The sequence below is a fragment of the Spea bombifrons genome, chromosome 3 (genome assembly GCF_027358695.1).
Source record: "Spea bombifrons isolate aSpeBom1 chromosome 3, aSpeBom1.2.pri, whole genome shotgun sequence".
NCBI lineage: Eukaryota > Metazoa > Chordata > Amphibia > Anura > Pelobatidae > Spea > Spea bombifrons.
In genome coordinates, this window is record NC_071089.1 from 27,153,783 (window position 1) to 27,180,575 (window position 26,793).

The 26,793-nt window shown below is 37.7% G+C and overlaps 1 protein-coding gene across 1 annotated transcript; it reads left to right on the plus strand.

The window, feature by feature from the left end:
* The first annotated feature begins 1,834 nt into the window (after nt 1-1,834).
* On the plus strand, nt 1,835-18,619 carry CDC42EP3 (CDC42 effector protein 3). The gene is made up of 2 exons (XM_053459786.1): nt 1,835-2,362; nt 16,702-18,619. Exon 2 carries the CDS (start codon nt 16,869-16,871, stop codon nt 17,637-17,639), a length of 771 nt encoding a protein of 256 aa, XP_053315761.1. The 5' UTR covers nt 1,835-2,362; nt 16,702-16,868; the 3' UTR covers nt 17,640-18,619.
* The last annotated feature ends 8,174 nt before the right edge of the window (nt 18,620-26,793 follow it).

Here is a 26,793-nt window from a genome sequence, read left to right on the forward strand (position 1 = left end):
TTCGCGTACATAAAAATATTGGTAAATCATATCATGAGAAGCATTTGTAGAAGCTGGTCAAAGCTCCTCCACCCACCACAGGAAAGATGTTTAGCTGGCACGGAAAAGGTGAAAGAACGGGACTTTTAAAAACCACCATGATGTAACATAAATTATATACTTTGAGAAAGAATGCTACCATTACAGCTTTTTATAGTATGTATCCATGGTTCAATTGTAAGTTAAAAACTGGGTATTGTAAGTATGTGGCTGCAGTAATAACCAGTGGTCACATTTCGCTAAATACCAGAGTTCAGTCGAGACGCAGGTTGAATTTGTCAAAAGAAAGCACCATGTTGTCACTGGGAAACAGTATAAACCTAGTAGGTTTAAGTGTCTGTTAAGCGTCTGTCTGAGTGTCCGCCACTGTTGGTGTTTAATTTGGGGACCTTTGATCACCTTCTATGGGTGATACCTCTGTGCCAATTACCGTTGGAAGCATTGTAGGTTTGTAACACCACCAAGTCAATCAGATCAACAGAGTCTGAGATCAACAGCATGGAGAGGCACTCGCATGACTTCAACCAGGTGAGCTCAGGAGTAATCGGAGTTATCTAGGAGGGAACTGTTTATGCTGTGAGATATAGCTCCCTTGAGGTCCAGGCCAAGCAAGGCCATAAGGCACATAACAGGAGGAAGGCAGAGGAGAAGGTTGAAATCAGAGGGGTAGTTTTGGCCAAAAGTCCTCTGTGCTGTTCTGTTTTGAAGATTGCGGCCAGCTAGCCAGTTTCTTTTTTTTCAGTCTGTTACATGAGGTCTGCCAAGTTGCCAGCCATCAAGATCGGGAAGCCATATGGCCAAAGCTGGAACGCACAATGGATACACTAGGTTTTTGGGCTACTTCTTCCTATTAACATAATACACATCAGATTGATTATATTACAAGGACAAAGCACACCCTCCAACACTGATAGGATTGTAATGGATTCAGTAGATTGATCTATTCATTCCTTTCATTGTTAGTCTTAAAATCAGTACATTGAAGGTTTATACCTAATATTATCTTTTATTTATATAGCGATAACAATTTACTTAGCACTTCTTACAATACATACATTCAAGTGGTATAACAAATCTAGAATTGACAGACTAAGACAAACTGATATATTAGGTAGAGAGGGCCCTGATTGCAAGCTTTCTTATAAGTTATAATATGCATATTTGCACATATGGTTAAATCTTAGGTAACGGCGTAGAGGGCGGTGGTATAGCAGACGTAAGTATATAATTAAATTTAAAATGATGCTTTCACATGACAATAGTATACATATTATATCAGTTTAAAAGCAAATTAATAAACAATTAAATATGGGCTGTTTTTAATATTATTATGCTTACATTATTATGTCATGTGAGAACCCAACTTTTTTTAATGCTGTGTGATACTACATATTATTTTAACAATGGGCTAAAAAAATAACCTATTAACTTAGAAAAATAATGGAATAATTCCAAGTATAAAAGAGCAACCCAGTGAAAATGATTCTGTATTTTGCATGTTTATAGGGGAAATCAGCAATCTGAGATGCAGCAGGATTTATTTTCTCCTCTCTAAAAACCAGTTTTTTGCATAGAAAATTATATAAAAACATTATATTATTATTATTTGTGGTCCACACAGTATTTATAAGCAAGCAGCCATCCAATACTAATTCAGAAGTGTGTGAGCAGCAGCTATTGCCTTGCCTGAAGCCCAGTTCATTAACACACGGTGCTCCTACCCAGTGCTAGCTCCTCCCCCTTTCACCCAGCCAAGCAGTACAGCCACCCCACCCCTACCAGAAGTCCATTACCTGCCTCCACACTCCAGCAGAGACATCCATTGAACAGAAGCATCCCACCCAAACATCCAGGTTTGTTTTAAGCTAGGGCGGCTAAACTACACTCCCCCTCCCACATTCCCCACATATAATCCAGGGAGCCTCGCAGAACACAAAGGGAAACATCCAGTTATTCACTGTAACCAATTTCATGGCAATAAGGCTTGGCAACCTTCCTTCATACTGAACAAAACCCCCCACATCCTGGCAGACCAAAGACAGGGGTCATCTGGAAGCTGTCTTGGAAGGGAGCTGAAGGACTGTCACAGGTGGAGAGGGTGCTGTGTGTCTGGCTCCTGCAGTAGGGGTGGTGTCTGAAGGGCGAAGCTGTCCTGTGTCTTTGATACCGAAGTCCCTCCAGTCCTTGCCTCACTGGGGAAGGCTGCTGCTGTCGCTGAACTGGATACAGTTTGCAGACCCTTCGTTTGCTGGAAGACTATAGATAAGGATCAGCGTTGTAACAGATAAGAAGATACTTCAAGGAGCTCCCTGAGATCTCTCCTGTAAGTCGGTGTGATATCTGCATGTCTTCTGTGCCTCTCCAGACAGCTTAGATCGCAGCAAAGTGCTCTGTACATAGGTATCGTGAGACATGGCATCTGTGATCTAACATGGAGTTAAACCGTTTGATTTCAGTTCTATGGATCAGGAAAGCAATGTGCTGCTCATTCTTTCCCAGTACTGTATAGTGTGCTTTATTCTTATTGTTATCTTCGTTTTATTGTTAGAGAATAGTGTCAGTGTATGATTAATTAACATTCTACTGCCAGAGGCAATATGGTGCACAGCCATCTGGCTCTTAAAAGGTTAATTAGGTCAAGCTATGCAGTCCTTTTGGTGTATGACTTATAAATAAAACATACTGAAAAAATGAATGAAGACGTTGGATTTACTATATATATATATATATATATATATATATATATATATATATATATATATATATATATATATTAGTGTTATACTCTGATTATTCTTATAATGTAATATAATCACAAATCTATATAAAAGAGTCAGATGTCAGTACAGTTTAACTACATTTGCCATCAGTAGGAGTCGTGTGCCAAATGGGCTATGGGGTCAGGGCTCCAAGGCAGATGTTATCTCCATTAATAAACTAGTGGAGCATGTAGCAGGGACATGACATGGGTGGGGGGCACATGGGTCACATACAGACATTGCAAATACATTAAGGCAATTCAAAAATCTGAAGGCACATATAACATTATATATTACTTTTCTGCAGATAGATACATTTCTATAGGTGTATGAGCTTCTTAAACTGAATGGTATTGTTTAAGATCCAGTTCCTATGTAGATCCTTTTGGTTTAATGTACCAAAGCATGATGTCTCGCCCATTCAGGAGAACATGAGGACGCGCGCTTTAGTGCAAGTACTACACATGCCAGATAACTCAGTGTTCTACTTTGTACAATGAGACAGAATCAATGTTTGGTTTATAAACAATGAATAATAATGATGTTCACATGTATCAAAAAGTCTTTGCAGTTTTAGAAACAAAGATAACCATTTGGCCCATCTAAAGACTCAGACATTAATCGGTCCTTGGTCTCATCTTACATAGCGTTATTACTATCCTATGCATGCTTAAGTTCCCTCACTGTATTAACATCTACCACTTCTGCTGGGAGTCTGTTCCATTTATCTACCACCCTCTCAGTAAAGTAAAATTTTCTAACATTACATCAGAGCCTCTGACCCTGTAGTTTTAGATGACATATCCTAACATTTGTCCTCCTTCTTGAAATAAAGGATATTGGTTTTGAGAAGAAAAAAAACAAACTAGTAATAATATAGGCGCCGTCTCGCAAACCAGCAAAATATTTTAGAAATCTATACTGTACAGTATTCTCTTTTATACAGTTAATGGTTAATATTCCCTGTTGCTAAGCAAGGCTTGGGTTTGGGGTGTTTCGTCCTTGATCTTATGAATAGGCAGAGATGACACAGCAGTTCATCTATTGCAGATGGTTAATTGAGTATGACAAAAATAGAAAGCAAAGGAGTCATATGTTGGCAGGGTATGATCCAATCTGCATGTTGGAGTAACTGCCAGTCCTTGGGGTAATAACGATAAGATTTTGCTGATAAGTCTGATAAGCAGAATTTATCTTTTGCCATCTGTATTATTCTGCGCCAAATAAATACATAAGTGCATGAATGAGATGTGAATGCTGCGGAATGCTTATACTACAAGTGTGATGATTAATATGCAGGAGAAAACGGTTTGCTGACATGATAGACATGAAATAAGTGGAATACTGCACTGCGCTTTGTGGTAACTAGCGATGTCCTCTTAATCCTTCGCATCTATATATTCCTATTAAGAGCCAGTGCCAGGTTGACATGACTTAAAGGAGAAAACCCAAGATGCTTGGTGTGACCTTTTTTACAAGATTGCTCCTTCATTATTAATCAAGGAGTAGGCAGAGATTTCCATGTAATTGCAATAGCATAATTGGATGTCTTATTGCATGTATTATTTTCTTGGATTGAATTAAATAGGTGTGGGTGTTCTTGATTGTGGTTTGTGATCAAAGTGTCTCATTAGAGAGAAGGAGGTGTTTCGTTTCGTATGCCAGCTTCGAGTTTAATTAAGGTAATATTTTTATACCTACAGTAGAATGGGATGGTCATATACTGATGTTTAATAACATGTAAATACTATTGGCAAAGTATAGTGTTGAGACTTTAATGTGGTTGGGAGGGAGGAGCAGGTATAATTAGCTATGTACCAGGGTCTGAGATTATACCATTGTGGACTACAAGCCCTATCATCCATAGTCATTCTAATGAAGATAATTGTCATTATGCCAGAGAAGAGCATATAATGCAGGGGATTTGCTAAGAATATTATTTTTTTATTTATATAGCGCCAGCAGCTTACGCAGCACTTCTTACATTTTGAGGATTCTAGAATGATCCTGGCATGTTCAGGTAGCGTTAATCTACCCCCCCAAAGGTGGCGTGTTGGGTTTGCATTTCGAGGACTTGTGTAGGACATGTGGATATCTGTATGGATATCTAAGCTACATACAAAGAGAATTGCTGATAGAGACATAGAAGGCTATGTCATTCCAACCGTCTCCATGCAGCAGGATGTGTGAGTGTGTCATAGATTTTTTTTTTTTTAGGAGGAGGTGACGATTATATCAGACATTTTCTGCTGACTGGATGTCTCATTGATCTACTTGTGCTCATGCGAGAATGTCATTTAACACAAACACTTCTTAAAATCCAATGACTGATCACGTCAAATTCCACTCCAATCATCACAAAGCAAACACAATTAACATATGTATGCTAAATGTGTAGGTGAGGTTCTAGAATAGATATTTTTTATGCTGAGTGGATGCGGTTATGTTTGTAGATGTGTTATTTGTGTATATATACTTTTTTTTTTTTCTCAAGAATTTTATATTTGATACGATAAAAACCTATAACATTTTTGGAGAGCTAATACAGTTATGTGAAGTAAGGTGTAAGATTGTGCCGTGATCAGAATAATAAATAAATCCAGTAAAGATGGGTAGCTTTTATTGGCCGAGTTCCATTAGATTGGTAGCTTTCAAGACTACTTAGCAGTCTTCTGTATAGCGTACGCTTTTGAAGCTGGAATTGCTTGTATGCACATAGAGTAATGTGCAGTCACAGCAAGTTAAACAGATTGTGAATTGAGATTACATTAGCACAGTGATGTCAGAGGGAATGCGAATCTATGACTACATTAGCGTGTAAGTGTAAAATGTAACATTTGGCATTGTCTCTTGATGTTATAAACTCCCTCACACTATGTGCCTACGTAAGATTAATTGTGTGTATAGTATGGCATAAACACTCTTATCGGATTTTAAACCAGAATTAAATATGTCCGCATTTTATATTCCAATATCTGCAGTATGAAGCGGTGGCAGGAGGTTCGGTTGAACGCCTCTGCATTACAGATAGCTGGGATGCAGGGGAAGGGCAAGCGCATGGAAGGGGATTCTTTAGCATTTGCAAGGTAGACCACATGAAAAATTAAAAGGAATCACTCAGTTATCACATGCATTAAAGTGCAGATGATGGCTGAAGTGTCCTTTTAATTATATTGCTGTGCTGCTGATGGTCAGACGGTCCTGGCACTTTAAGTCTGGCGGCCGCCTGGTGACGTCGGAGCAGCCGACTGCTGAATATGCATGGCAGCATACTGCTTTTCTCTGCTCACAATAATATCAACGGAATATCCACCCATGGCCCACGGACAGGCAGAGTGAAGGTCCATAGAACATCATTAAATTGTCCACCACATACCCCAGTAGATGTCCACCATGAGTAACGTTGGTGCCTATCCTTGCGCTGGCTGCACGCTGTAGTACCTGGTGATGTCAGCCGGTGACCCAGTGTGCCAGATGACCACCATGTATATTGCTATATCAAAGACATCAAGACACACAAGCTTAAAATGAACTAAAAGAAGAAGCACATTTCATGATGGTCTTCTTTTAACAGCTGTGACATCAGTGTGCATATGTATGTTCCCCTGGAGTTCTAGTGCTAAATACATGTGGCACCATTGCTTAGAAATATTCTGTAATTTGCATAATAACTTAATGGGTTGCTTGAAAAATAACTATTCTTGCGAGTTTTGCATCGTTGCAAATTACGGTAATAAATTAAAAGCTGTGTTACAGGCTGTCTTTAGAAGGATAATGCTTATACTCATTTTATGCAATATCCCAATACTTACCCACGGAATCAAGGAGCCGTGGCTCTTAAAATATTATTGCTGTCTCCCACCTTGTTATTTAAAGCTCAATTCATTTAGTTTTCCATGGCTGCTTAAACTTAACGCGGGATCCCGAATAAGTGTGTGATTGTCCATAATATTACAGTACAGCACTGTCGAACACTTTTGGCAGCAATAGTACATAATATAATATACATTTTAGAACTCGCACGACTAAAAATATGCAAGAAAGCCAAGTAACGCAAATGAATCAAGATTGTTTTGTAGTAAACACTGGGTTTTGTGCAGATACCGCAGGATTTCCTTGCGGATGTTGTTTATGTTAAACAACATCCTGGAGGAACTCTGTTTGATGGGAAGTGAAGAGCTGACGCATCTGAGCAGGTCTCTGACAATGGTCTCGTATTTATATCCTTCCTGAAGTCAAGTGGATCATGCAAGGCCAGCGCTTTCTGCGTCTTGCCATTCATTGTAAACCGTTGACGCAAAACGCTGTCATAATATATCTAGCATACGATAATTTAAAAGAAAATGTTATGTGTGAACTATGAATATATTATGGGTTACGTGCACTCCAGCCATGTCTATAGTAATATAATGTGCGTTATGACATTTACATGTACACATACAGTAGGCTCTCTGAACATGGACAATTGTTAGGGATCTTCTAGCCATCACGCACTTTAATGCATATGATAGCTGAGCGGCCCCTTTAACCGTCTGTGGTCTGCAGAACGTGCATTCGCCCCTTTCCCCACCCCATTGCTATTTTCAGTGCAGGAGAGCATGTCCTTGCATGCGATTTACTTCCAGTCAGCTCCAGTTCAGCAAACATCGCAGGCAGGGGTCCGCGGCATGTGTGCACAAAGTGTTGGTTTCAATGGCACCAATTTCCCGTAACCAATCAGTGGCGAGAATGATTGGACCTCAGAGGAGGGGAGCTGCAGCTTCCCCCTAAGTACCTGTTTTTCTTTTCAAAGATTTTCAAAGAATGCATATTAAAGTGCTCAAAGTACTTTTAATATGCATTCTTTTTTTTTTAAGTGGGGCTTTAAAAGACAGTACACCTTTAAATTAGTGCAGCATATCCCTCCCCAGGGATGGACAGCCTTTGGCATTCCAGCTGCTGCTGGCCGGAATTCCAATGGTTCCCCCATCCCAGTCTTACCCCTATCATTCATCGTAAATTCCTTGTAAAGGAGCCTACCAGTTGTTTTGTTATCCCAGTTTTACTTAGAAATTGATTCAGTCCTTAATCACATCGGCCCGTAAGAGGCGATATTAAGCTGAAACAATGCAAGTTTAGTTTCACTTCAAAACAAATTGAATAAATGTATTCCATCTAGAAATGACCAAGCATATAATGTTCCATAACCTATTAGAATACATGATACAGAATATCCTGAAAAGTGCAGTGTAACATTACCTAAAGTGTACTGTTTTATATAAAAGGGGCATTAAATATGACAAAACTGTATATTTTACAGAGCACATCCATAATAACACAGAGCAGTGCTGTTTAAATGCAAGGGGATATGGGTCAGCATTCCTTTAAATGGTTATTCTATACAATGTGAAGGAAAGCAATATGATGTTAGTCTGATTGTGCTACACTGTAATCCTTAAATGGATTAAAATCCACGTAAAAAGCAAAACTAAAATGCACTGGGACAGATTAATGTCCCTGACACCCCATTAAAGAAGAATGCTTATTAAAATAAAACTTTAGCTGCAGCTGCCCTCATCCACCATGATCCAACATGTCCTGTCACTGAATGCCTGTCTGAAATCAATAGTGCTTGCCACGCCTGCGCATGGATGTCTGCACATACCTCTGTCCATAGCATATGAACACAACTCCTCTATGCAAGAGTGGAGTGACTACAATTAGAATGTCATTCATAGCAGGTACTGTAATGAGGAGTTGTGGGACATGTTCTTTAGCTTTTGTTTAATTTAAAACTCCATAGTACTCAACAATCCTCTTGGCTAGTAGAGCATCACGGAATTTGTAGTTCTGTATTAGCTGATAGGGCTATATGGAGGGAAGGATTTCCCTTGGACACTTCCCCAGGCCTGACCCAGGGCAACACTCTCTCCGCAGCCACTCTACTAACTGCTGAGCGTGAGGATATGATGTCATTTCCCTGTGCACCATCTCTTAAATGCACCTGGTACCGCATGCTTTGGATGCACCCTTCCAAAATGTAAATGAGCCATTAGAGAGAGGACTGCCGAGGGACTGCGGCCTCCCTGTACCGTCTGCTCTAGGCCCGGAATATGCTGCTGGCCATGTTACTCAGCTATGTCTTGATAGGCCATAATACCAATGAAAACCAGGATGCACAAACATAACAGAGTGTTTCAGAGGCAAGAGCCAAATTAAAACATTTTCTTGACTATACAATACCAGGCTGATGAGCTCAAAAAATGTCTGACACCCATCCAGCTTAAACTTAATAAGTTCCAGTGCCTCACACTACTTTTGTGAACAGCATGTTGCCTTCCACATTACAGGATCAATCATGTTTTTTTTTTGTTTTGTTTTTTTTTTTTAGTAGACATTTCCAATTTATGTTAAAATTCTTGTAATTTCCATGATTAAGCTGACTCTTGTGTTCTTAAACCCATCCCTATCATTATACCTTATGAATAAAGGGGGGGGGGTATTTATGTATTATTCTCAGTTGCTTGACTAGGAATAGGTCTTGTAATACAAGGAAATCCCAGCATTTTTTACAGTCCGACAGATGGCATTAATGGCAACGAGCGCTACGTATTATGCCTGTTACTTACTGTTACCCAACACCTGGTATTTGTTAGCATTTCAAGAACTCAACAGCAAAAGATCTAGGTAAATCATTTCACGTACATGCTACTATATATGGACATTTTACGAGCTTCAGCTCTAACAGAGTAAAACGTATCTTGGCTGATCTATGTGAGACACAATGCATTTTCTGATTGGTAAGTGAACTTGTTCGGTGGTAAATCACATGAAAGATCCATTATACTGTTGTAGGCTATTTTACACGAGACTTGTTTTCATTCTGAAATCATTAATATTCCAGGCGTCCTTTTTAAAAACTAGGTTGGATGCCAAGAAAAACAAGAGTGTATTTTTTGCATTGTATGGTTCTAACTACCTTATTGGAAAGGAAATGTGACTTTCAAATACTGAAAAATGGTATATGACACATCTCCAATCCATCTGTACACAACAACCAACCTGTTGTTTTGTGTAAAATAAAGCACGTAAAGGTGCTTCATATTCATCCTTATCCAAGGCTTAAAAAATATGTTTTTACAAGAAACAATAAACCGCAGCAGGCTGCTCTGTTTTATGCATGTGTGAAAGTCATGGAGGAAATTAGCCAAACAAATTATCCTAAGGCCTTGCCATCAAGAGAGTAGATCTAAGCATGGAAACTGCCCAGCCTTCAAAGGATGATCAGGATTTCTGCACAGAACAAGTTCAAAACCTTAAACCTTCTCTTTTTTTTTTTGATTATCATAATTTATATAATGGCGGGTTAAGTACTTGATTGTATACTAGTTCACATAGATGCCCACCATCTAATTCCCTTTGAAGACCTCACAGTTGTTGTCCTATTCACCATGTTCCATATTGTGCATTCAAGTATACTTGCCCAAAACCTATTTTGATCTCCTATGACAGACGGAGCATTAAACTCACCTTTAGTATTGAAAATAAACTTAGGATAAAAGACAAACCTTAGAAAACAAAAGGCGCTAACTTTCTGTAAAGCATAGCTTGGTTTTCCCACCACGGTGACCTTATACTCATTAGCACACGATCATTCACCCAGCACTTGGGTTTGAAAGTTACTGTAAAATATTTTTTAGGTTGTCTGCTTTTCCCCTTGAATGAATGACGCTTACACAAATCTAAACACCGGAACCAGGAGGCTGGAGGTAGCCCTGGAGACTGACCTCAAACATTACATCTTTTGGGCAACTTTGTACTAATCCATGGGGTTATACCTCTTACTATCGCTTACAATTTTCATTATGGCTCCTGACCTCTATATATATACTTTAAAGTTAGATTATGCTTTACCTTTGTAATATAACCTCCTTTTAAGAGAGCAGTTTAAATTAAAGATATCGTAATTGAGTATTTGTAATTGGGCCAGAATGGGCAGGATTATAAGGTTGTCCTTTGTCTGGTCGGCTGTTTTACGCTTATTCCTAGTCAATAGTGAGCTGTACTGATACTGATGCTATAGTATGATTGTATCTTGAATGTAAGGATCTGTTTTTAGTGACAGTGCACAGGGTATCATCAAGCAAACAGGAAATTCCCCAATACCGTGTAAAACTTTAAGAGTCTTAAGTGCAGTCTTGCCATTGCTGCGTGTGTACGTGAGGGAATGCACCATTTTACTGCTTAGCTAACAGATGGATGTATATGGCTATGCCAGAGATCTCTTTGTAAAGTAGATTGAAATTCGCAACAAAAGTCATTTTTTTAAATCTCTTATGTTCCACATGTAGCATGTTTAGCTGCTAGGTTTACTTTAAAATATAGGCCAGCAGTGTGGGTTTTACCTAAGTACCCCTTAAAATAAAATTATCAAGTTGCATTATAATCGCCAGAACACTTTTTATATGGATCTCACCAATGAAACAGAATTTGTTGATGGCTGGGATCCAGACTTTCAAATCTGAAGATAATAGAATCAATTATTTTTACAAGTGATACTTACACCATTCACACGGATGGCATGAGCAGACAATGAGTCAGAAAATAATCAGCTTCCTTAATCAAGAGCGCAGTGAAGCACATCCCAGAGGAAAAGGAAGCGATTTAATGGTAGCATTGTGAGTGTGGTATGAGATTCACCGCTGAGTTACAATAACTGGCCATTTCCTCAGTTTCAATAAATCTTTACTCACTAGTAGTGCTTTTGACCATTGTGTGTCACCTTTGTCCCCCTGGGACCCAACTGGTTAATCGATGACTCCAGTGTTGCCCATACATTATTTCTCCATAGTAGCATTATTATTTCTCATATACGTAGCCCCTACCACATAGCCCTTATTCACTTTTTTTGTATAGCCAGGAAACAGAGTAATGGGGAGCCTTGCCTCAAATGCATAGAGCTCGGTGGACACCTCCCTCATCTCCCTAGGTTTGCTAATGTTCATAAATAAGGGACGAAAGAGTAAAACTGGCAAACGTAGGGAACCTTGAGGAGAATTATGAGAACTTCAAAATGTATCTTTCTTAATGTATATCAGTGAATCACCTGTATGTCTCTTTTTGTAAATTAGTTGTGTTTGGGTGTGAGTGAATGTGGGCCGACAAATTTTGGACAAAATATCATAGCTTTTTGCTTTGTTTTGATTTGTTCTGATTTGTGGGGTTCTGGGCTCATTTCCGGGCTTTGTAAGAAAAACAGAACTTACCAAAATTCTGTAAATTTGCAATTCGTACAAATCCGAATGCACAGTTCTCATCTTTATTACTCTTCCCTGGTGTCAGTGTCAATCCAACATAAGCATGATGCGTTTCACTTTGAAAGCTTCCTTTACTTGTTCATTTGCTCTCGGAATATAGTCAGGTTTTTTTTTCAACGTGTCTGAATTGTAGAGCTGGAAACTGGCGTGTGACTCATTTCCTTGTAGTATGCTAAATAAAGCATCTGTTCTAAGCTTGCCAACAAATACAGTTATTGTTAGCGCTAAGGAGTTGGTAACATTTGCCAAGTAAAGTTACTGAAACAATTGTATCATTTAAAAATTCATTTTCAACCAATTGAAAGAGCCCGCTTATAACATGTATTCACGTTTAAGAAATAGTTAAATCAAATGTGGGGTTTGTACATTTTCTCACATTGGGTTTGAGAAGAATGCCGCTCACAACCGTAATATATGCATGCTAAAGTTCCAACAAAAATGGCCGTTCTATGTTATACTTAAATGTAAATCTTGAGGCTATTGGAAGTATGCTCACGCACACAGTTTATACATGTGGTAGATCTATGTAAGCAGCAACACGCCGGTGGGAAATAACTACGTGCAACACTGACAGTGGGAAAACTGAAAGGGTTGCAAAGTAGCCTTCTAATTACACAAAGGGGATTTGTTTCATCCTCAGATTCCACACCTCTTCCTGAAATTATGACCCTTCATTTGAAGAATTTCCGTACACCTCGTTTAAAGGCGCTGTGCTAAACAGAATACTTTTTCATCCAAGCAGCGCCAGCAATTTTGAATCTAAATTACATACAAGGATTCTACTTGAGATTTATGATTATTTCTAAGCATAGCAGGATACTGACAGAACTGATCCTCTGTTTAAGGCTCACATTTACTGTAAGAAACATTATTAACATACATGCAAGAAAATGTTTGCCATTATTTTTTTTGCGAACTTAGGTCAAAATAAAGTCCTTTTTTTATATAGGGAAAGGCAATATAAAATACTTTATAGATGTGTGTAAGATCTGCATATAAGTGAAGCATTTATGTTATATTGCTTACCCATGGTAACCCATGGTTACTGCATGATAAAGTCCTCTCTCTGTCTCTCACTTCTCCCATTTTTGGGATTCTGGTTGTGCTGGTTCAGATGTGAGTAAGAGCCTGATGTGGTTCATTTACCTGGCCTACTTTACAGCTTCTACAAAGTTTAACTGCTTTGGACCAAATGGGACTTTTTAAAAATGTATTAAAAAAAAAAATATATATATATATAATATATAATATATTTATATTATATAATATTGCGCATTCCAGAGCTATTTGCAAGTGAGAATTATGACCCATAATTCAGATGTTGGGATTATATTTTGCTTCACTTTTCTGCAGTGTAATGGTGCTCAAGTATAAAAGCACATTTAACCCTTACGCAAGAGATATGTAGTGTCCTCTTAAAATCCTAACATTTATAACTTGGTAAGGGTTCTGGATAAACAGCTTAGTCTGGCCGGATCTCACAGCCTCCGATACATGACAACACTAGAATCTATTTGTTGCTCCTTTAAATTGGTTATCGAGGAGGAATGCAAGTTGGAGAGTATTTGTTTGGCACACGCTCTATCCTGTCCTAACATGACCTGCCTGATCATTACCATCCAATTGGCACTTAGTTTGGTTTTGTTACTTGATAGTGATCCAGTATAATTTAAATTGTTTATTTAACTTGTTTATCCTCTTCCATATACCCTCCAAGCAGTCTTTATTATTCAACAGTTGAAAAAATTTTAAGTAAGACCATCTCCATATTAGTATTATAGTTAACTTTTGGCACCTAACTAATCAAGAGAATGAAACCCACACTTTGGAATGTTTTATAGCTATCACAACATTCTGCTTTTTTGATCATTTTATTTTGATGCGAATGCTTGACTTAATGTATACAGACATTGCTATTCTGGCATTTCCACCATGCACGGTAATGCCAGCGGTGCAACAATATTGTTTTATTCTGTAGAGCATTATCCTCAATACCGAAACCATTCATGACATGCACTTTAGTAGCCTTAATCATACATAGCACTAGTATGATTTACGGGGGAAAAAGGGATTCTTGTCATTTTTGTCTAAATGTAATACTAATGTAGCATTAAGAAATAACAGCAGAATGTTTTATATTGCCTTCTATAACTGCATGCACAAAGCTTTCTAATAAGATGGAGATAATAAAAAAAAATATACATTCCTCAATGGAATATCCTCTAAGTTGTTGCTGACGAGTGGGAGATCTATGTTGTGCAGCCTTCAACAAATTCCATACAGACCCCTGCTTGAAAAGTCCAGTTCTGGCTCCCTGCCCTACGTTATACGTGGCCCTCCATTAAAAGGCTAAGTGACACATCAGTGGGCCAGATATACTAATTTACAGAGCTTTGGCAAGTTAATTTCTCAAAGACTGATGACAGCCCTGGATTGCAGAAATTGCAGTTTTAGCTGTTGTGAATTAGGCAGTGCATCCGTTGTTTGGATCTGTTTTTACATAGGAAATTCAATCCATATGACACGTACTAAAGGAGGATTATTCTTAAATACGTGGTCAAAGTTTTCTTTTCATAGAAAATGGAAAAATAACCCAGTGCTTCATTTTTCCAACATTACTAACTTCCATCCAACATGTCTTTGCGAAATTCTGTTCTAGTTCTGAAGTCCTGCCCCATCTTGGTTTATTTAATGAATCCATTCATTCAAGAAGCCAGATATGTACAAAGAATCCTATGTCTTTCCCGTTGGAAGCTGGTTTCAAGAACACAGCATAGGTTTGAAGCTTAGGGTGTTTGGTTGAAGATTGGCGACGAGCACCACCATAAAGAAAATTTAACAGACCAAATGTGCCCGCCTTGCAAATTAGCAGGAGATGTAATGGTAACAGACCATAATTAACTCTTAACAAATATACCTTTTAGCCTAAACATTGCCCATTCATGAATTCCAAAGTCCTTTCCTGCCAGTTCCCCAAATTATTTGAGCTTTATTGTACAGAACATATGGAAATATACAGTAAATGTTAATCAGAACATTAACATTTGAACACTTGGTCAGAAGCTATCAACTTTGCCATGCTATCTTATTATTACCGAAAAGACTGACGTGATTAAGTTCACTTAATTTTTTGAGGACCAAAGCTCTAAAGATGTAATTGAAACTCACTGAGGCATAATAATGAATTCAGGTATAACTCAGCTTTGCACATACCAGTGATTTTAGAAAAGAGGTATTGTAATTCCAAGTAGAGTCCTCATTGGTATCACCAAGACCTTCATTCAGGAGCTTAGCTTAGGTTCCCAGAGTTTTCCCTAAATTAACCAATTTGCGGCTGTTTATTCTGCAAGCGGAATAACTTTTAAACGAGAATATTCTGTACTCATCAGGGTCCCTCCCAATTTCAGACTGACCTAGTAATGGATTAAAGATGACAATCTGCTTAATTGATGCCACTTCTCACGAAAGTAGCTGCATGAAAAAGGTTGATTAAAAACATATCTGGTCCAAAAATCCTTGGAGCTAAATCTTCATAACTTCTCGTGGTGAACATCTGTTCTATGTAACCATGTAGTCGTTTTTGTTGCCAAAGCCAAAAAAAAAGGATTTTTTATTTTCATTTTTGACAATTCAAGTGGGCAATGACATTTTAAAGTGATAAATAATAGTGGAGTCTGGCAAATGTCCATGCACAGTAAGTTATCATTTATTTATAATCTGCCAAAGCGTTCTTTACTCTTATAAAAGAAACTGCAAGACAATAATGTGTGACAAGATTTCTTAGGTGTTCCTGATTAGGCAAATGGATATAGCCTTATGGCTCTAGGAATAGATGGCATCTTTAGTTGAAATTGATAGCTTTTATTGGGTTAGCATAGTAAGATATGTAGAACTTTAAGGATCTCAGGAGGTCTCTTTTTTCAGATCAAATGTGTTGTTAAAAGGCACCCAGAAATGTGTCAGGACACTTTCTTGAAGGTTTTTAATTTGCCTACCTATGTAAACTACAACATAAGAAGCTAAAAGTTACAATTCATCAAACAAATTCTTATATTTTACAAATATTTTGTGAAAAGTTATGTAAATTGTGATTACTTTTACCACAGCAGCCATCTTGTATAGTTTGCATGTTTATGTGAAAGTAACCAAAAATGGCAGGTCTCGGGCCTGTGTCCAGGACACAGAGATATCACTGTTTTTTTGTTGGCGTGATAGATAAAAACAGATATTATTGCAGTTTCCTGACTGGTTGGCTCCGTAGGGGCCCTAGACCCACTTTTGCACAGGCTGATGGGAAATTTAACCCTAGCAGAAATGAACAGTGCAAAGAGAAAAGACACACAAAAATAATGCAGCCACTTGACAAAAATGTGCTCGCTTTGTGTAAATTAGGCTTATTCACATAAAATAATAGTAAAGTCACAGAAGGGCCAACATGACCTTGTTAAACCATTCACTTTTATGCTGTTTAATGAAGGGAATCCACATCATAAAGCTGATCTGCAGACTGGAACTGTCAGTACCATTAGTAATTGTCGTGTTGAATGAAAAATGAGTGAAGCGTAAAAAAACTAGTTAATGATAACCTGTTTTTCTTTTCTCCATAGGTTACCTTGTTGTGAAATCAACAGCACATTTTTCCAAGTGGCCTAAAAATTGAGTGGAAGTAATAACCAAATGACGCTGCCAATAATGTGACCAATCTACAATATAAACTACAACCAGTGTAAAAAAAAAAATATCTCCCGTTTTGCTGAAATCGGTTTCTGTCAAGATGCCAGCAAAAACCCCAATTTATCTGAAAGCCGGAAACAACAAGAGAGGTAAAAAATTCAAACTAAGGGATATATTGTCACCTGACTTGATAAGCCCACCTCTTGGAGATTTTCGGCACACTATACATATTGGAAAAGATGGACAACATGATGTATTTGGTGATATCTCCTTTCTTCAAGGGAACTATGAATTGTTGCCTGGCCACCAAGGGAAACCTAAAAATCCCCATTTTGGTGGACACAATGATTTTTTGAGGGCAAACAGCACTTGTGACTCAATGTTCTCAGAAACCTCTTCACCTGTTCTTAAAAATGCCATCTCTCTACCTACAATCGGTGGATCTCAAGCTCTGGTCTTGCCCTTGTTATCCACAGTGTCATTTAATTCCAAAAGGGACTCATTCAGCCCTTCCAAGTCATCCAGGCTTAGTTGTGAGCCTGTGTTAGAAGAAAAACTACTGGAGAAATGTCAGCCGTATGGAAATGAGCACCTATATGACAGTGAAAGCTCATGGAAAATCAGTGGTTCGGCGTCATGTTCCACAAATGGAAGATCAAGCCATTCTTCCAGTCTTTCAGAACAATACAATGATTGGCAAGGCCTTGACTTATTTGAAGACAGCCATATCCCATGTGACATAGAAAGCACAGACCTAAAACCAGAAGAATCTCTTTCCGACCTGGCTGGTTCCCTCTTAACCCTGCAGCTTGACTTGGGTCCTTCTCTTTTGGATGAGGTTCTTCATGTTATGGACAAAGATAAGGACTAAATAAATTGGCCGTCACAGTTCTCACAACATGGTACAGACATAACAATACATAAACATACCAGGCAGCCAGAATTGGTTTTCTAGTCTTTTTCAAATTCATAGATACTACTACACAGCATGTTACTATTTCTTGTACATTACAATACATGTAATGTAATGTCAAATCCCTTTGTTTTAGTTGCAAGATATTTTGCACAGAATAATTCTTTAATTATTTCAATGTTCCTACTTTCCCAATCAAAATGAACTTACCATCCTATGAAGCAGATGGTAACATCCCTAATAAATAACATGTTAAGTTGTGTTAGCATATGTCTTTCTTTGATTGTATTTTATAGCGTGACAAGTTATTGCTGTATTTTATTAGATGCACAGGTGCCAATTTCATAAACTTTACAATGTGTCATAAATCATCCATATGGGTTTTAGAGTTCAGCTTATAGGCTAGCAAAAAATAGCAACGACCATACCTAAATTATTTCTGTTCAACGATCTTTTGTGCCTTTGTATTTTTACAGCAAAGTTTGTATTTTTTAGACCTCACATTACTGTTTTCTTATCGCTTGCAGATTTTATTGCAGGTTTTATGTATATTTTTGTTAGTGTTTGGGAAGAAAACATATTCTATGTATTTTTTTTAATCGCCTACCAGATGCTTAACGCTTATATGTTTCATTTGTAAAGAAAATAAAATAAAAGCACTGTTTTTTCACATTTAATAAAATGGTAAATGCTAAATGAACTGTTTGTTTAAAACCTGGATATTTTAGAGTAAGTATTTATGGATGTTTAGGAAATGAAACAAACAATTACAGTCTCTTTGCAATACAGTATAAAGCAATTGTTTAGATTTAGCCCTGCCACTTTAAATACACAATGAAAGCACTTGTAATATTGTTTGCATTATAGTTTTAAATGCAATTCCAGTATGTTTAAGAAATGTCAAGTCTATAACAGAAATAAATTTACAAAACAATAAATTGCATTTCCTTTTTTTTGTTTTTTCTTCTTGGGGGGGGTTAATACATTAATGGGTCATATTTAAATGATGCCCTTTTTAAAAAGTGCATTCTGTAATGGGAACTTTTGGCAATTAATAAGTAATAGGTTATAACAGTATAAAATATAGAAAGATTTGTACACTTACAAAAATCTTTAATATTCATGCTTGGTTAGTGAGGTTAAATGGAACAATGTCTTCTTGAATATCCCATGATGATACCTTAGTGATGGCTATGGTGAAACACGTGGCGGACTTATGTTGATTAATTACAACTAGTTCATACTGCAGTCCTGGATTGATAAGTGGAGAGGGCATAGGCGGGTTTATATTTCAGTAGGTGATCACTTTACGTATATATCTATAGAAGCCGACTTCTAGGATATTCTGCAAGATAATACATTCAGTGCTTGGGAGATTTAGCCTAATGATTCCTGTCTCCTTCATGAGAAGTGTAGCAAGGGACTACAATTGATACATTAAAAACTAAATCCCTTTTGATACATCAAATTGTATCAGGATTAAAATGTAGGTTTTATTAGCTAGGCTTCAGTTTTAGTGAGTTACTTAGTTTTGGGGTTTTATAAATTTTAGTAAAATCCTCTATTGGTACACTAGCAAGGCCATTTATCTTCTATGTAAGTGTGGGTGTGTGTGAGCACGAGTGTGTGTGAGAATGTGTGTGTTATAGCATGAGGGTATGTGAGTTACCAGGGGGGGCTGACACTTGGCTTTACCTACCCCCTGTACGAAAAGGTGCCAGTCCTCCACACCTAAACCAGAAGCATATGCTCTGTAGCACTCGTTGAAGTTAATGGGCGCTGAGCTGAAATTCATGAATGTAATAGTTGCTAGTTGCATGTAACCTAGAAAAGCATCTTTGTCCGGCTAGCGTACATGTGATTGGCTGCTGCTATCCAGCCCCTACTTGAAATGAAATTGGATTGCTACTGAGCGTGTGCAAAAAGTCTACATACAAATGCTTCCTATCTTCTGTAAAGCCAGCTAGGCCGTGGGGGCGATTGCCTATAGCAATGATTTGCATGGAGTACATTGCACATAAGCCCATACAAAATGGACTCCAGTAAACGTTTAACACGGGAATGGACCTGGAGTATACACTTTAAGGAATATAAGCCGCATAGCAACTGTTTGCCTGCTTGAATTCTGATCAACGAATAGAATGGCTGCTTTAAATTAAGATGATTATAAATCTGTTATATACTACAGAACTCATTTTAAAGGTGCTGTTCCATCTACTTAACAGTATTAATATCCAGCCCAGCTTTCCTCAGAAATAATTATTTAAGGGGAGGTCCTTTCCTATCCAGCGTGATTGCACCACTGTCCACAAGGTCCATAAAGACATGATTTGATGACTTTGGTGTAGATGAACTTTAACCCCATTGAACACCTTTCGGATTAATTGGAAAGGCAATTGTGATACAGGCCTTCTCTTCCATCGGCAGTGCCTGACCTCACAAATGCTCTACTGGATGGCAAAAATACCCACAGAAACGCTCCAAAATCTTGTAGAAAAGCCTTCTCAGAAGAGTGGAAGATATAGCTGCAAAGGGGGCCCAACTCCAAATGCCTATGGTTTTGGGATGGGATGCCCAACAAGCTTATATAGGTGTGATTTGTCAGGTGTCCACATAGTTTTTTTCCATATATGTGACAAAAAGTAATTACACGTGATACATGTAATTTTCACTGCCCAAATCAGTAATGGTTTTGTCTGACATGTGACAGTTCCCATGTTTATGAATGTGGTTATATTGGCATTGTAGATGCTCTCCACCCATAAAAAGTCTTTAGATAAATGTTGTTTTATGTCAGAGGGATAAAATGAAATGTGTAGATGTCAGTTTATTCCTTTACACAAGCCTCCTATTCATACAAAATAAGAATAACAAGGGTGGGTGTTTTTTTCTGTTATTGCTAAGCAACATGGAGCGGCTATGCTTTCCATGCCTTCCTCCTTAGTTGCGTGACACCACTTCTAGCTTCAAAAGTTGTATTAACCCCCTCAATGCCTGCAATCTCTACAGCACAAACACCCTGACTATTTCACTCTGCAAACGCTGACCTTATTTTTATTCTCAACCTTTGCAATTAACAAGTTGTTGGGGTCTCCGAAGTTATGACTCTCTATTTTGTGAAAAGTTCGAGGGTTTTCAGAATTACCTACAGTATGAGAAATTGACTGGCACTGTGTACTGCAAGGAGTGCTTATTGCTGTAAATCTTCCTGTAACGCTTCACAATCATATAGAAAGTGGGCAGAATTTACTAAAGAAAAGAGAGAAAAAAGAGGCAAATTTAAGCATAATTTTTTGTAAAATCCATTATTAGATATTAAATGGATAAGTAATAAGTAGATTAAAACATCTACGGTAGGCTATTATTATTATTTATTGTTTTATATAGCGCTATCATATTCTGCAGAGGTGTACAATGGATAAAGCTACCTGGAACTCACTGTCTTTTGGAGGAGGGCTAGTTGCATATTCAGTTGGGCTAGCCCCATACAGTCTATTGAAGGTTGACAGTGGAGAGGAAACAGGCAGGGAGTATGTGTTGCCAAATCCTACTCCCCTTCTCGAAGAAAGAAAATAACTGGGTCAAACCTAGAAAGTTCCCAGGTATAAATATAATACTGTTTAAAGGGACACAAATGGCTAGCATGGCTAGTCTTATCTAGGATGGAGTAGTGCAAGCCACAAATAAACCGGATTAAGTTCCTTCTCTCCTACTTTGGTACTCACGTGTATCCTGATGAAAATTTATGGCAAGTCCAGTTCAACTCATGTCTATCAGCACTTAATCATACATTCGAAACTTGATCGCAGGCTCCTCATTAACAATTTGTTATTTTTTCATACTTGCTTCACTGGATTCCATCAACATTACTGGTCAGGTACTGATATCTGTTTAGGACTTCAAAGTTTAAAATTAGTGACTGTCCAATAAAAATTCTAAAACAGTAAGGACAATGAAAAGTAATTGTTTTGTTTTTTTCAAAGCATGGTCATGTCAGGTTGGTGGCTACATCTAATTTTTTTTCTGAATTTATGTTGTGAGCGATATTAACGTCAAGGTCTTTTCTACCAGTGGCAAGTTAAAGTAAAAGAAATTGCACAACATTTTGTCCAACTTTCCAGAGATAGTTTAAACCCAGTCTTTTCAAACATGGAATGACGTGCTGTTCCGCATGGCATGAGGGAATGTGTCGAATGAAGGTCACCGATCTCTTCAGATATTTAAAACAGGTGTGAACGTGGGGGACCCTTCTAAATATTGCTTTTCATACTGTGCCTCTTTTAGAGGTCCTCCTTTTTCCTTAATCCCCATAATGTTTTTGTTTATGATTTATAGCTACTGTAGTACCTCCCGATTATGGGATTTGGAAATTATATAGGGATGAGAGCCCACCTATATGGCCTAATTCTCACCACAGACTGGATGATCAGCCACCACAACAGCCCGGTTACAATGGAGATTTCTAATACTAAATTGGATAATCTGGGTAAATTAAAATGATATCCAAAAAAATAAATATAATGATGTGATTGCAACATGTATACATTTAATTGGAGCGAAACAAATTTGACTATACCTTTTGGCTAAATTATGCATTAGATTGTAAGCTTTCACGACTACAAAAGTCTCTTCTTCTTTTATACAGTTGAAACAAACTGCTCATACATTTATAAAATTCTACAATTCTATTCCTTTTTTAAGGTGAGCACTGAATTTACTAAGCATGAACCCACTAGTACTATGTACTGCATTACACTTGTATGGATATGTACGAAAGGATTTTATAAATAAAGAATAAAAAATGAACACTTTGTCTCATATGTTTTGTTTTGTTTTTACTGTTCATAGTATGCACATACCCCAGGGTCTTCTCAAAGACCCTTTGAAGGCTCCTTAAAAATGGACTTCAAGGACGTATTGATTCGAGCTAGCACACTCCTATAGATTTCTTTCCCTATAATGGTACAACTGAACTAAGGTTTCTTTATATGCTTATGATGTTGCACCATACATTAGAATAAGTTAACTTCTTTTGTTTGGACAGTGCTTGGCATTGCTGTATAAACAATACATTAACAATATTCCTACTGCTCTTTAATGTTACCGAATAGTGCAGCACTCCCTAACCAAATGGGAATTTAGCAATACATACACCTCAGGGCTCAACGACACACAAACTGACACGGGATTGGGCCTATATAAAATTGATTTTATACAAAACCAAATTTTCTGAAACCCTCTTATATTGTCTCTACATAAATTAAACCTTTCAATGTAAGAATAGTGACCAATACATTTTTCAATGCCTTCTCCAAAACTCTTATGAGGAAATGGAAGAGTTAATGGTAACCGTAAAATAGTAATAATTGCCCCTTAATGAATGTGCATTTGTAAAAAAAAAAAAAAAATCACCTCAGAATCCATTTTGTACAACCAAAATAGCTAATATAGTTTGTTCTAGAAATAACCTAATGGAAAGTTAGGGGTAGGTTTTAAAGCTAAAAGCTAATTGTATATCATTTATATTTTAAAAGAAAAATATGTTTATATCAGAGGATTTTGAAGAGGTATTCTGTCAGCATTTCTGTATACTTCTGTAATCTCTCAGACGTGTGCTGGTAAGATGGCTTCTCCGGTTATTGATAAAAGCACGGCTGGCACTTTAACAACCCAATTATATACAATGACCTTCAAGGTATGGAATGTTGGGCTCGTCTGAACATCACACAATAGGCATCATGCCTTTGATTCACAAAGAGGCTCGCAATTGAAAGTGTATTTTTAAAATAATATTAGCTTTAAGTGTCTTGTTGGTCCCACATCGCCCTGGTTCCTGAAACAATTGAGCCTTGTGAAAAACTGAAAAAAAAGGACATCCCATTCTTGTTTTGTAGCTCAAGTTGGAACTGTAACAAGATTCTTTTTTTTTTGGTCTTTTTATTTTCTTCTTCTTCGGGCTGAAAATAAGGAATACCATGTTTGTCAGCGTTCCTATTACACTGGTACTTTGATCTTTTCTTTTTGTTTCCAGGAAAAGGAATAAAAGGTCGAACATGGGATGAGTTCAGAATTCCTCTTATGTATAGCCATAGGACTAGTGGCAGTATGGAATTCTATGCATTTCAAACTTCCATTCCATCTGTTAGTCACAAGCTTATTTAAAATTGCATAAATTCCTTAGTATAGACTAACGGGGTCTTAAAAACTTTGCTTTACAAAAAGGGTGCAGGCAAGAATTAATGCTGATATTTAAAAAAAATTATATTTACAAAGTAACCCTATCTGTTAAGTGAGACTGTTTGCTTTGCATTCAATTTACTGTCATTTTGTGTATTCTACTTAAAAATATATAGCAATGTTGCTTAATCCAGTGTTTTATCAAATGTAAATAGTAGGTCCAATCTCTCTGAAATGTTAATGTGGATCAGGAGCATAAACCATTGCAGAAGAATTTTTAAGAAGGCGTATAATATCCAGCGTTCTGGAAGACTGGTATGGAATTTTAAACAACACAGTCAACTATGTGGGTGTTTTAGTCATGTGCACTTGCGCAGATTAGTTGACATGCCATATTTCAGATTAATCAGATGGACATACACAGTGTATTGGTTTATCATGCTACAAACATGCCGTATGTCTGGTGTTCTAGTAAAAAAGGACACAGGACAGGCAGTATGGGAATGTTCTGTTTTATATCAGGATTGCCATTTTTATCTAGGACAGTTAGAATAAAATTAATTTTCAAATTGAACTTCAGGAACATATTTTAATGGTTTGTTTATATGTAGGATTGCCAAATTCAAAATGGAAAACATGACTTTAACAAATAACACGCCATAATAGTAACACTGCCCCAGCTCCCTCCATTCCAGCTACGGTACCATAAAACAATTAAAGGTTAGCCACAGACATATGGAAGATTTGCACTCCAGCATTGAAAAGATTAACTACATACATACCTGGAGGTTCTGCAGTCCAGTATTAAATAGGTTAATTACAAACACCGCTAGAAGTTCAGCATTGAAGAGGTTAACTACACAGAGACAGAAGACTAAAAAGACATAGGTTAGTGCCATTGTTGCTTTGAATAGTATTTGGTTAGTTATAATGTATTTGTTATATTGTATTTGTCTGCTACCAGAGAGGAGGCTGCCTTTTCCTTGCATTCTCTTTAAATGTAATGGCACCCGGTTCAAGCTGCAACATCTGTCTGCTGTCAGAATAGAAGCAAGGCTGTTAGAACAGAGCCTCCACCCTGCAAAAAACTGCTCCCTATATAGGCAATCAAAGTATGCAACCGACTTGATCATTTAAAAAGATTATCACGCTGGTCAAATACCACCAACTTGGCAACTCTGTTTATATGACCTCTAGATTACCAGCTGACTAAGTAAGTCTTGCACTTCTGTCCAATGCATTTGGTGGGTTGGTGAATAAAGATATCCACAGGGCCACCATGAAAGGGTAAAGCCAGCACCTGTGTATGAGGCCCGGCCAAACAAGGAGTCCAGCATCCCTGATCTGTCATGGGCCTTGTGGCCCGCTCCCCAACCGAGCATTGGCCCCCATAGCTTGTTATCCATGTCTGGGCCCTGGCATGCTAGGATTGGTACCTAGTGGCCCTTTTCCTAGGGGTTTGGGCCTGGTGGCTGCTTTCCGAACATTGGGATCTTGTGGCCTCATTGTGAGCTTGTCCTATTGGGAGCATGGGTCGGAGCAGTGGGAGGAGACATGGCAAGGGTTGCTATCTTTAGGTTTTACTGGGCCTCAAGATTTCTGATAGCAGCCCTGGCTATCTATAATAAAGGATGGATAAAATAAGAAATAAAAAGTTATATCTGAGATTTCTATCATGACAAAATGTGCTACTTTTTTTACTATGTTAATACTCTAAAGGACATTTAAAACCCCACACAAGAGAAGGTTGGAAGAAGACATCAATTATTGATAAATGTCAGTGAAACCGATAGTTGCCTTCTCTTGCATCCTCTGTGCTTGATCCTTCATGTTGTTTGATGCTTTGCATAAGAAATATTTCCTTAATTTTTCCAAGTAGCTGCTTGGCATTCAGCAACAAGGGAAGATCCTATCAGTCAAAGGATTCCGTTGGGTGGTGGTGCCTTTTTATAAATAGTTGATGTTCTCTTGTAGAATTCTAAACCTCAGAGGCTTTATTTTTATTTCAGGCCACAGTATCTTCACAAAGCCTAAGCAATTTGCAAACAATATATACAATAACTTATAATTTGCAGAATAACAAAAACTATACCTGTTCTATCCAGTTAGTCACTGTGAGAGTCACTTTGTCCTCTAATGCCCCCAATCCTTTTTTTCATATCCTTCAACCAATATTGCCATCTATTCCAGTTAGTCTTTTTTCCATCTCATTATTGGTCCTTTTTGCATCTCTCCTACACTTAATTCTCCAACCCAGTTGTCCCACTCCTCTTTGTCCCATTAACCCTCGCCACTATTCTCTTATTGTCTTGGCCTCCTACACCCCTTGCATACTGTTCTCTGCAAAGTGTGAAAATTCCCTGTTAAATCCATCTAGGATTTAGTATGTAAAAAAAAACAGGTACTGGATAAAAACCACAGCAGAAAAACACAAGGATTAAATAAGCACTAAGAATGCCAATTACGAACGTTACTAAAATTCATTTTATATTGAAATATAGGGAAAAAAAAGATTAGTTTAAGCTTGGTATTTTGGGCATTCAAGAGGCCTTACAGCTTGCCTGAGGATTTTTTATTTATTAAATGTGCTGAGTTTGAAATTAATATGTAAGTTCTTTTAAATCCAAACATTTCAAATGAAATCTAAACAGAAAACCAAATCCCCAGAGAAATGTCCCCCATGTAAGGTGATGCCTTTAGAAACCCTAGCCAGCTTACATTTAAGCTTGATGAAAAGATTAGTTGCACCATCCAACGTTATGGACACCTATGGCTAAGGGGAAAGTGCAGTCATCTGGAACGTTTTGGAAAATCAACTAAACTGAAGCTTAATGTGTGGTAAAGAGAAACATGTTCAAAGATATATATGTCTATATACTTAAAAAAAAATCAGTATTGTGGTTCGGGCCTTTCTTTATTAGACCGACAAATAGTT

What these genes read in the sequence shown, in the direction of transcription:
- CDC42EP3 (XM_053459786.1), top strand. Translation starts at nt 16,869, where the DNA reads ATGCCAGCAAAAACCCCAATTTATCTGAAAGCCGGAAACAACAAGAGA.